This window comes from Salvia miltiorrhiza, chromosome 8 (assembly GCF_028751815.1).
Source record: "Salvia miltiorrhiza cultivar Shanhuang (shh) chromosome 8, IMPLAD_Smil_shh, whole genome shotgun sequence".
Taxonomy (NCBI): Eukaryota; Viridiplantae; Streptophyta; class Magnoliopsida; order Lamiales; family Lamiaceae; genus Salvia; species Salvia miltiorrhiza.
The window spans coordinates 928,984-941,511 of record NC_080394.1 but is presented as its reverse complement, the minus strand read 5'-3'; the positions used below and the strand labels follow the sequence as shown (position 1 = coordinate 941,511).

General features: G+C 34.1%; 1 protein-coding gene across 4 annotated transcripts in view; it reads right to left on the bottom strand.

Annotated features, from left to right (window-relative positions):
- The window catches only part of LOC130999767 (putative disease resistance RPP13-like protein 1), a 36,841-nt gene that overhangs the window by 16,941 nt on the left and 7,372 nt on the right, over nucleotides 1-12,528 (bottom strand). The window contains exons 1-4 of one of the 4 annotated variants that reach the window (XM_057925396.1): nucleotides 10,579-11,468; nucleotides 5,831-8,812; nucleotides 4,904-4,951; nucleotides 3,110-4,262 (exon numbers count right to left, since the gene is read on the bottom strand). In XM_057925396.1, coding sequence (XP_057781379.1) covers nucleotides 5,845-8,793 — 2,949 coding nt within the window. In that variant the 5' untranslated portion in view covers nucleotides 8,794-8,812; nucleotides 10,579-11,468 and the 3' untranslated portion in view covers nucleotides 3,110-4,262; nucleotides 4,904-4,951; nucleotides 5,831-5,844. Of the gene's footprint in view, nucleotides 1-3,109; nucleotides 4,263-4,903; nucleotides 4,952-5,830; nucleotides 8,813-10,578; nucleotides 11,469-12,528 lie in introns of those variants that run through there. The other 3 variants (XM_057925397.1, XM_057925395.1, XM_057925393.1) reach the window with 3 other exon arrangements.

The window sequence follows — 12,528 nt, the reverse complement described above, 5'->3', positions numbered from 1 at the left end:
CATTCTAGACATGGTTTTCTTTTTCATTTTACACCTTTCATTCTAGACGTAATTTTCTTTTTCATTCTGGAGTAGTATATTTTAATCTTTGCCGAGTCGGGGGATTTTTTTAGGACAATAGCTTATGTTGATTTGGAAATTAGGACAAAAACTTTCGGACTTGTAAAAATAGGACACTAAATTTTTTTTAGAGTAAAATGGGACACTAATTAATAAGCGTCGTAAAAATAGGACATTTCTCAGCCGATAATCGACCGAAAAATGTCATGCGGATGCAACACTTATTAATTAGTGTCCTATTTTATTCTTAAAAAAAATTAGTGTCCTATTTTTACAAGTCCGAAAGTTATTGTCCTAATTTCCAAATCAATCTAAGTTACTGTCCTAAAAAACCCTCGAACTCAATATTTGCCGACACCTTTTTTGGTGGAGTACTTTAGTTAGCTCATTATTGATTTGGTGGGTAGGATTAGTATAAAATATTGTAAATATAATATTTAGTTAATAGGATTAGGTTTAAATCAGAACCACATCTTTTCGTGAGAATTGAAAATCATGAATAAATATGTAAGATACATGAATAAGAGATAATTAGATCGTGAACAATTATAATTTACAAAATACATGAACAAGAAATAATCAAATCTTGTATATATATTATGTGTTTGTTCATGATTTTCAATTCTCACAAAAAATGTGATTTTCACTTGATCATTTACCTTAGTTAATATTTTAACTATGTGGTAAACATAAAAGTGTCCCACAGTTCCCTGTCAAAAAAAAAAGTTGATTCATTTGATTCAAATCCCCTTAATTATTCTAATATTTCTGTATCCACTCAAACCCCACTAATAAATTTATCATGAATATATTTTTGCATCCACTCAAACCCCACTAATATGTCCTATTTAAAACCATTACCAAAAAGTTGAAGCTTAAGAAAATCTCATATATATAGTCAAATTATGGAATACCATAATCATCAATTATTAACTAAAAAAATTGAATTTACAATTATTTACTCTAATTGTTTATAATAAACCCTATTGAATAATTGCAAAATCAAACTATAGCACAGTAAAATAAAATTGAAAACAAAACAGTAAAGAAAAATGAAAATTGTACAGGTAGAATAAAAAAAAGTGGGATTGACAAATGACGATCTCAAGTGTATAAGTACCAAAAAGTTGTTAAGATTTGATCTCTTCTTGAATAATTCGAAATGATAAAATTAGTTTGATCAAAAAATAAAAAAGGAATACTTAGGAGCCATTCTATTTGGACCCACCAGATTAACATTGTTAATTAATATTATTGCTCGAAAATATGCGGCCTAAAAAGAATCTCATCGTGGTGGATCAATACATAGAAATTTTAATGGGCTTGAATCATCAAGGCCCATCTCTACTTAGTATCCAGATAAGCCCAACAAGCTAATTGAAGCTTTGAAAAATTGTTCTATAAGTGCCCTTTGTCATGAAGATTCTACGGAGGAGGCACAATGTTTGCTTACAGAGATGCAGAGTCATGGTCAGGGGCGTAGCCGGGGGGCTAGAGCCACCCCCAAATTTTGATTTTTTTTTTTTTTTTATAATATGTCTAAAAATGTTGTTATTATTATTATTATATTTGTATTTTAGTAAAAAATGTCTAAAATGTATTGAATGCCCCCAAATTTTTTTTTAGTAAATGTTGAACTATATTATCTATGAAAATGTTGTTATTATTATTATTATATTTGTATTTTAGTAAAAAAATGTCTAAAATGTATTGAATGCCCCCAAAAAAAATTTTAGTAAATGTTTTGAACTATATTATCTATGAAAATGTTGTTATTATTATTATTATTATTATTATTATTATTATTATTATTATTATTATTATTATTATTATTATTATTATTATATTTGTATTTTAGTAAAAAATGTCTAAAATGTATTGAATGCCCCCAAAAAAAAATTAGTAAATGTTTTGAACTATATTATCTATGAAAAATGTTGTTATTATTATTATTATTATTATATTTGTATTTTAGTAAAAAATGTCTAAAATGTATTGAATGCCCCAAAAAAAAAATTTAGTAAATGTTTTGAACTATATTATCTATGAAAATGTTGTTATTATTATTATTATTATTATTATTATTATTATTATTATTATTATTATATTTGTATTTTAGTAAAAAATGTCTAAAATGTATTGAATGCCCCCAAAAAAAATTTCCCGGGGGCTACCACCCCCGTAACAGTTCAGCCCCCCCCCCCCAAAAAAAAAATCCTGGCTCCGCCACTGGTCATGGTTGTGCACCGGACGAAGTGACATATAACATCATAATCCACTCAGGCTTCGGGGCTGATCTCCTGTTTTTCTTTTTCTTTTTTGTAAAAAAGATTTTTCTTGTGATGTTTGGAAGGGTACTTTCTTTTCCTTTATTTGTGGGTGGTTTTGAATTAGTCGATTTGAGTAATATTTCCCATCATGTGTGCATATATATTCTCATATTTTAATAATTCATACACCTGCAGAAATGGATATTCATTTATTTTCTTCTACTTTATCTTCGTGGTTTTATAATAGATTCAAGAATGGATGTCTTCGATCTTTGTCTAGTCACAAATTCAAGCTCAGCAATAATGCTTGGGCCTCAATAATAATGTTTGGGCTCAAAAATATTTGGGCCTTATTTGGGCTAAAATATTATTGCAATTATAACTTGGCCCAAACTTAAATTATTGGAAATACATTCTAAGGCCTATTTTCAAAGCCACTTTAAAATCATAATAAATAACGTTAAATATATAAATGAATTTATGTTGTTACAAAAACTTTTCTAATCATACTTGAAAGGGTTACTTAATATAATATACTTACAAATGGCGAACGGAGAAGCTCATTGCTCCTGCAAGCAATAATGGATACAGGAATTTAATCATGATCGAGCGAGATTTCATCGAAATTTTGTGATAAGGCGAATTTATATATAAAAAAAAATTAATCACATAAAAAATATAGGTAATAAAAAAATAAAAATAAAAAATAGACAGGGTGCTAGGCCTCTGCCAACGCCCCTGCCTGCGTGCATATTCGAAAAAGAGTTCTAACTTCTGAATTATGAATTAGTAATTAATTTCTGGCTTCAACGTAATATATAGGCACAAAATGTTTAATCCTTTTAAAGACAAAATACATATGAATTCTGAATATAAAAATGCAGTGAGCTCATCCAAATACAACAACTTTTTGCAAACAAATATCCATTCATAAAATTCACACATGTTGTATGTCACACGATTCTTCATCTCTACAAGCAAACGTTCTACCTCCTCCATAGATCCTTCTTGACAAAGTGAATGAAGGATCATATTATATATCCAAACATTAGGTTGCAAACCATTAGAAGGAAGTTCCCTCAAAAGATCTCTTGCAACATCACGTTTGCCATTTTTGCATAAACCATCATTGCTGAGGATACTGGTGGGGGCCGGGGCGGTCGAGGTGGGCACGCATCAGAGCGACGGGCAGAGGCTGAGGTGCGAGGGGGTCGGGGAGAGGGAGGTGGAGGAGTTCCTCGACGGGGGAGGAGCCGAGGGCGAGGGCGAGGGCGTGGACGACGTATTGCTCGGCGCATCAGAATGGGGAGCTGCAAAATGGGGGTGGATTAAGAGGAAGGAGCAGTTGATGAGAATGGGGAGAGTTGGGAGGCATCATGCGAGTGTGCTGCCGGGAGCTGTTGCTGTTAATCCAATGATCACCATTCAATCAACGGCATATTGTTTGTCTAATAAGATTGCTCAAACATTGAAGATGGAGAAGATGTGAATCTTCATTCCTTCTTTATCAACACATGCTTGATGATTCAACCATGTTTGTTTCTTGTCTTCACCATTTGCCTTCTTTAATAGTTGCACCATGAAAACATATACTATATAGATATAACTGATACAACCCCCAACATCATTTCATCAAATTCAAGCTAGCATGCCTCAATATTCAAACATAAGAAATAGGCATTAATCATTCATCAAGAAATGGAAAAAGCTGGCTACCTCCCTTTTTGCTGGGACTGGATTCAACTTCCACAGCTGCTGAATCCTCTTGTTTCACTATCTTCACATCTTCAACATTGTTGTCTGAATTTTTGTCATCATCCTTCTCTTCACAGTCAATGACTACACTGTCGTCGTTCGTCCCCACGAGCAAGCTCGTTGGCGCCTCTAGTTGAGGCTACCTCGCCTCCAAGCTCTTCAAAGGCTCTCCTATTCCTGCCATGGAGGTTAAAACAATAACAGATAGTTCAAGTTTGATGGGATGTAACTAACAATAAACAACCTGCAATAAGGCTGGACTCTGGAGTGTTGGATATAATGATATCAAATTAATAGCTTTTGAAGAAAAAATCATAAAAACAAACCATAAACAGAACAATAGACACATGCTTGAGAAATAGACATTTAGTCCTACACAAATTATATTAATGGGTCTCATATATCCTCATGTCATTTTGAAATTTATTTGATTCTATTAGAAAATCTATAACAAAGCTCAAAATGGCTCAATACTAGAGCTTGACAGTTACAAAAAATGCCCCTCCAAATCCACCTGAAATGTAGACAACAAATCAACTATACAGGATTCACTTTAGCCAAAGATCCAAGGGATTAAACTAAACTTCATATTAGCTCTTTCCCAGGAAAAGACTCTTTCGATTTCATCGTTTCAATAAAGTTTGAGTCTTCGAGAATCATATGAATTGTGAAACAAATTGGTATCCAAACATGCATCGTCTTCAACCATCGACATAATAATCCTATCAACTAAAGTTTAAAGAAAGAATATATATACAAAAAAATTATGAAAAGAGGTTGAGCAACTTAAGTCATCATGGAGAAAATGGGATACTCACTTATTCCTTCTTCACTAGACCTCTTCACTTTCATCAGAATCAAATTAACTGTATCAACGCAAAAAAGAATTAATGGAAAAGAAAGCTAAGATGATGCGGTCGCTGTAAAAATATAGTAAAAAAAACTCAAAATAATTAATCACCTATTGTTTAAGCATATATATTGAGATGAAGTGGAGCACAAAACTAAGGGATTAGATTCATTGTTCCACAATTTTATGTATGTCACTATATTTTATTCTTATATCTATTATTTTAATAGTCTATGTCCCTAAATATGCATGGTTGACCACGACACGAGTTTTAATAAAAAGTTGTTTGAAATATTGATAGTAGAGAATGGATCACACATTGAGGGGATTGTTAAGTAGATTGCGGGTAAATAGTGTAAGTTAGAAGGATTAAATTGTAAGAATTATGTGTGGGGTAGTGTCCAAAAATATAGTATGCATAAATTTGGGGGACGTTCCAAAAAGGAAAGATATGCATAAATATGGGGACGAAGGGAGTAATATTTTTTTAAAAAATAAAATTATAATACTATGAATTATTCTTAATATTTATTTCAAAAAAAATATTTTTTTATAAAATTATATACCATGATTTCGAATTTTTCAACCTATTATTAACTAATAAAAGTGAAATTAAATGATAAAAAAATAATTACATACCCTAATTAGATGGAATGAACCCTAATTAATAATCACAAAATTAAACTAAAGCATTCAAAGTTTAAATTAGAGAAAAATATAAATAAAACTGAAAGTGGGGCATCAAGTGTGGTACGTTGAATCTCAATTCTTAGAAACTCCATAGAATAAGATAATACTAGATTTTAGTGGGCTGCTTCAATTTCTAATAATTGGAATTTCTTTTTCAAATAAAATACACATACAACTGTTTCTAGAAAAGATATTTGATACTCACCGACACCGTGACCGTCACGGGTCAATGCGTTTGTAGCCATCAATTTGGAGGCGCCGCATTGCATCCACAGTCTCCAAACTTAACTTAGGAACGTGTAGAATATACAAATCTTTTAGACGAGGGAATATAGGGAGGGATGTGATTCTGAAGCTTCTTCCTTCTGATTCTTCTTCTCCCCACCTATTTGATAGTATTTCTCTCAAATTCGTGCAGTAACTTATAGTCAAATTTGAGAGAGTCTCGCTGTTACTCAATAACCAATCAGCTGACAGACATTCCACACCAATCTTAACAATACTCAATTCTTCAAGGCATGACGAGACATGACTTGGAACACTCATCAATTGCTTGCAATTCTCAATTTCCAAATATCGGAGGCGAGGAAATAGCTTCACTTCACTTCCATCCGAAATTTCTATTTCTGCCCACTCTGCCAGCATAGGCATGTCTTCCAATGTGAACTTCTCGAGAGCTGGAAAAACAATGCGTGTGTCCTTGTTCACCATTCCGTAGAATGATGAATTTATATACTTCAAATTACTCAATTCATGCAACTGAAGGGACTTGAGATTTGGCAAGTGCCCCAACATTGGGATCTCTTCAAATTCTCTGCAGCGAATGAGTGATAACGACATTAAATTGTTAAGCACCACCCAAGAGCCTCCGGGCATATGTCGAACTGCCATCTTCCGAGTCCATAATGGAAATCTTTTTCCATTGAATTCATCAATCACTAACTCCCTCAGATGTGAGTGAGGTTGAAGGCCTTCCAATACATCCTCATCATTTCTTTCACCTTCTCTTCTCGGATCCCATTTCATACACAACTTCAATATTTTTGACTTTTTGAATAAATTGGCTTTCCCAGCCTCTTCCTTGTCATGAACCCTTTCGAGTTTCCAAATCCTTACCTCTCCTTTAAGATTATTCAAACTTCCGAGCTCTTCAATTTTGCAGCCATTCTCATCGCCCACTGGAAAGTGCGTTAGCGTTTGGAGAGAAGTTAATCTCCCAATTCCCATAGGCAACTCTACCCTCCAGTCAATATAAAGATGCCTCAAGTTAATCAAGTACTTAATCGTACTTGGCAGTTTTCTCAACCATCCTGCCTCTACTCTCAACGTCTGCAAGTGAAAGAATTCACCAATCCAATCCGGCAAAACTTCAATTCTTGTCTTTGAAATATCAAAATCTCTCAAATGTATCAACTTCCGAATCGAACTTGGCAGCTCGTTTAGAACTTCAGAGTGAAGATGTAAAACATGCAAACTTTCCAAGTCTGAGAAGTTGATATCAGAAATATCAGCTTTGGATGTTATTAGTAATGTACGCAAAGACTTTGCCATTTCTTTTGGGATACCACTTGATTCGTCGCTACAATAGTTGTCTTCGAGAGTCATGTATCGAACTCGGCTGCTACCACCTGTACTGTTAGAGGAGCTTGAAACAGAACAAGCGAGATCGTGCACAAGATCATGCATACCACACTTTTTAACATTTCCGTCATCATCTCTCTTAGAAACTTGTAGTAAAGAGTTGTGCAGAAGAATGTTGATAAATTTTTCGCCCACGGACTCCATCTCATCCCTTTCATCAGCTTGAAGAAAACCTTCTGCCATCCACATCTCAATCAGTTTCCATTTGCTGATTTTGGAGCCTTTAGGAAACATCGCACAGTATGCTAAGCACTTCTTAAGTGATGGCAAAGACAAATTATCGAAGCTCAGTCTCAATATATTTGTGATATTATCTCCTCCTTCATCGGCTGAAAGCCATTTCTCCTCGACTGAACGCCATTTCTCCTCGGATTTATTGCGTAGCACTCCCCCAACTATGTTGGCAGCTAATGGCAAACCTTGACACCTCCTTGCAATCTTTCTCCCAATGGCCTTAAATTCTGATGGAACATCTTTTTTTCCGAAGGCTTTTACTTTAATTATCGACCAACACTCTTCCTTCGATAAGCCTTTCAACTCATGTATATGAAGTGTATTCACAATTGAAGCCACCTCCATATTTCTGGTAGTAACAATGATGGCATTTCCCTTGACACAACTAACTCCCGAAAAAGAATTCATAAAATCTTCCCATTTCAAACCATCTTGGTTCCATACATCGTCAAGCACAAGAAGATAAGTTTTATCTTTCAAAGCTTCTTTAAGCTTTGCAAGAATATCTTCCCTGCTCGCAATTTCAACTTGACAAGATGTCAAGTTATTGAGAATTTTCTTGAAAAGAGTTATTGCATCAAAATTTGGGGAAACATGCACCCACAAATGCGATCCAAACCGACTCTCATCCTTCAGACAATTGAAGACTTTCCTAGTCAATGTCGTCTTCCCCAATCCCCCCATCCCCACAATTGGAAGGATGGAAACTGCACGTTCATCAGTTTTGATGCCATTTATAAGCGTCCGAACTATTTCCGACACAGCATCATCTCTTCCAATAAAAATTGGATCACGAGTGTATGAATCAGTTTCCAAAGAAGCATCAACCAAAGTGGGCTCATTGGCAATGGCAAGCCTCACTACGAGGCCAAGGTCGGTGGCCTCTTTCTTAATGGACTCCAAATTCTTATTGATTTTCTTGATTCTAACAGCCATATTTCTCGGACGCGCAATAGAATTGACGGATGATGAGAAGCCTGATAATATCTTCGCCTTCATGGGTTTGGTGGCCTTAATTTGTTTGGAGAGAATATGATAGTTGATATCATCCAAAACATTGTCAGCATCGAACGCCACGTCTTCAAGCTTCTTCAACCAGCACTTGACAGCAGCATCGCTGGTGATGGCACGCATCTCAGCATTGTGCAAGAATTTCTGGATCATGTCGAGACTTCCAGCTAGCTTTTCTGCATTTTTGCGGAAACCTCGGATTTGAGAGATCTCTTTCATGGGGAGGTCGATGAGTTTTTGAACTAGAACTTTAAGGACGGCGGTAGCAGCTGCTGCTTCCATGCTTTGTGCTAGCTGATAACTTAAAGAGAGAAAGAGAGAATTTGAGTGAGAGAGAGATAAGGAATAGAATTGGATGAGTGACCAAACTGAACAGTATACAGCCTTTCATTCTAGAAATGAAAAAATACGAAAAAAAAAAAGTAATGCTTCTAAAAGGTATTGATCCTAAGACCTATCAAATATTAACCTAATTCATTGTCATCTTTTTTTCTATATTCAATAATAACAAAAAAAAATCTTTTATATATGCCAAATTATATGTACTTCTCTATATAAAATAAACTATGTTAAATTTATAAAGAGCTATAATCAAGAATACAATGTAATATTTTTTTAAAAAAAACCAATTCTTAAAATGATACTAACAATATATAAAATTAATGTTTCATGGGTGTCATCGGTTCATGAACTGAAATTCTTCTTGCCGTGACTATCAGACATCTATCAATATTTTGAGACGATTGCGAAAGAGAAAGCAAGCAAGCTTGGTTTCTTTGGCTTTTAAGCAATGGATATGTTTAATTTTAGTATTAGTGTTTACCGCCAATCTAAAACATATCTTCGGTGTATTTATTAGTTTATTATTAGGGTAAATATCACGAAAACCCCTGAACTATACCCACTTTATCAAAAATACCCTGAAACTTTTGAAATGTTCTCTAAACCTTCAAACTATCAGGTTTTTATCAAATATATCCCGTATCTATTTTTCGGTTACCAGAAACGTGATATGACTCGCCGGATGCCACAATGTAATTTATATTCTATATTTTTTAAATGACATGGAAAAAACGACTTCGTTTCGTACCATGTTCTATTGTGTTTATCCATAATTCTAGGTTATTAGCGTGAATTTCAAATACGATATGAGTGAATTTTAAATTTTAGAGTGAATTTCTTTTAAAAGATATGGTACGAAATGACGCCGTTTTTGTCATTGCATTTTTTAAAAATATAATATAAATTACATTGTGGCATCCGGTGAGCCACATCACGTTTTTGGTGACAAAAAAATAGATGCGGGATATATTTGATAAAAACCTGATAGTTTGAGGGTTTAAAGAACATTTTGAAAGTTTCAGGGTATTTTTGATAAAACGGGTATACTTCAGGGGTTTTCGTGATATTTACCCTTATTATTATTATTATTATTATTATTTAGGGCACAATATATTTCACTATTTAAAGCAAATCAAGTTAGTATATCCAAAAATAAATCAATGTATATTAGGCAGTAATTAATTAGTTAAACATAGTATAATTAATTTAATCTATATAGGGAAATGATATTTAACTATTAAGAAAAGAAATTTATTTTGATATTTGAAATTTGATAATTAATTTCTTTCCATAAAACTCGGTCAAGGCTATAAATGTAAAAACACATTTTAGTTAATGATAATTTACTAAAATATCCTATTATGTTTATACATACTATGTATGAAAAGATTTATCCTAACAAAAATTTATGACTTTAAATGTCTCATTTCTTTTCCAATATTTGACACAAATTAAAAGTATCAAATCTCATAAGAGCAAATCTAAACTTTCACTACTTGTTTCAAAGTGTGTTGAATTATTCCCCACGCTACTGCTGGCACACACAATTGAATAGAGTAATATATCACACGAAGTAAATGATTGGTTTCCATAGGCAAAGTGTTGGAAATCCTTGACATCATCTAATGATACGCAGCGGAAATAACAGTCAAGGAAAAGATCTAGATTTACAATTGATTCATGTGTAGATATTACAAACACACAACAACAGTTAGAATGACTTACTTGTTGTGTAGCAAACAATCCTGTAGCAATTCTTCTAGCAATCCTGCAGTTGAATCCACTACTATGGTATCCACGCATATTGCAGATTCGATGCAGGAACAATTCCCGATGCACAATTCAATCTTCGAAAGCTAGGAAATCTCCGATTGAATTCTATAGTGCTCTAAGTGTTTTCTCTCTTGTGATTTTACGTATCTCACGTGTTTTCATCTCATACAGACAAAAGAAATATATTCCTATTCTTATAGGAATAAGACACGCCTGTAAACCCTAAGTTAAACAGGCCGGGCTTTTCTTTTGTCTCCAATTAATTAATCCAATAGTCAAACTATTTACTAATTAATTAAAGCTTATTAGAATATATCAAATATATCCTAATCTAGTCCATATAACTTTCAATCTCCCACTTGGACTAGCATTAGATTAAACACCAAGCACTATCTTTGCACCCTTGAGCGAATCAACAATACACATAAAGTGTGACCCAATAGGCCTCCATTATCGTCGATAATCAAATTAAAGTCTACACAAAACTCCTAGACTGCGTTGTGTAGCGAACTCGATATATGAAGAACGTTTACGTGGATTCTGTAAACAAAACCTTTATGCGAAGATATAGTAACATCCTTTCATTCACGAACCACTCGATAGAGCCTAGAATTTGTCATTGTGTCTTTCCAATAGCTCAATCAATTTATCTCATCTTTATTAAATGACCTCCATCGATCATGTTCAACTTTTAAAGTTCGAACATATCAATTGCACTGGCCAGTGACTTAACGGTCAAGTAATATAGAGAAACTGAGTGTTCTTCTCGAAATGTTAATCGAGGAATGAATCCTATCTTGGCACAACTACCACCTTCCCTTATATCCCGATATACCCAACACAAGCCGTATCTACCCCTTTGGTTGGAGTGCTGTTCGCTATTATTTTCACCACGCCGCAAGTATACGGTGTAGTTGCAATATAGGGAAGCAAGGTCGTATCCCACAAGGATTGGTGAATTTAAACTTCTAAATATTATTAATGAGTTGTTTTCAATCTATTTAGACAACCAAAGATGAAGAGGTGTTGAGAACTAAAACAAAGCTAAATAAAGCAAGTAAACTAAAATAACAACAAAACAATTTTAGTTAACAAATTGGGGAATGACTCGAAGGAAAGTTATCCTAGGGACTAGATTTCAATGGATCGTAATGAACTTCAATCTAAATCAATATAAATCTTGATATGGCCTACTTATCTAGGACGATCTCCCCACTAGTTTTAGCCCCCTCCCGGACGACTAAAACAGTAGATTACGGGTCACAATTGCCGTCCCCGGTCAATTTCTAACCTATAACTCCCAATAGCACAAAAGATCAATAAGCCCTCACCCACCTCTCAACCTCCCGGTTTATTGAGATGATATGTATCAAACTCCTAATCTATTGTAATTATCCTCTCCCGATTCAAATCACAAATTAGAAATGCACAAAAGGTGGCCAACCAATCATACAAGAGATAAATCTAGGACTTGAAAAGATAACAATAAGCACAATCAAGATATATATTAAACAAAGAAATCAATCCATTACAAATCCATCTAATCTAATCCCTAAGATAAAGGATTTTAGCCAAGCATATTCATAATAAAAACAAATCCCAAGTCATAAGAAAACATAAATAAAGATATAGAGAGATAGAGATTCATAGACAAATCCTATAATCTTGATCTTCAATCATGTAGTCTTGATGAGCTCCTTTCCAAGTCTTCCCCTTCTTTCTTTGATTTTGGTGTTGTTCTTGTGTGTGGAAGAGAGAAAAATGGTAGAGAATGGAGGCTAGGGTTTGGAATTGGAGTGTTGGGGAAGATGGAGTGGGTGTGTGTGATGATAGATGTGAGAAAAGAGGGGAAAAATGGAGTTTTGGGCTAAAAATCACGTCTGGGCCCACCAAAAGGCGGAT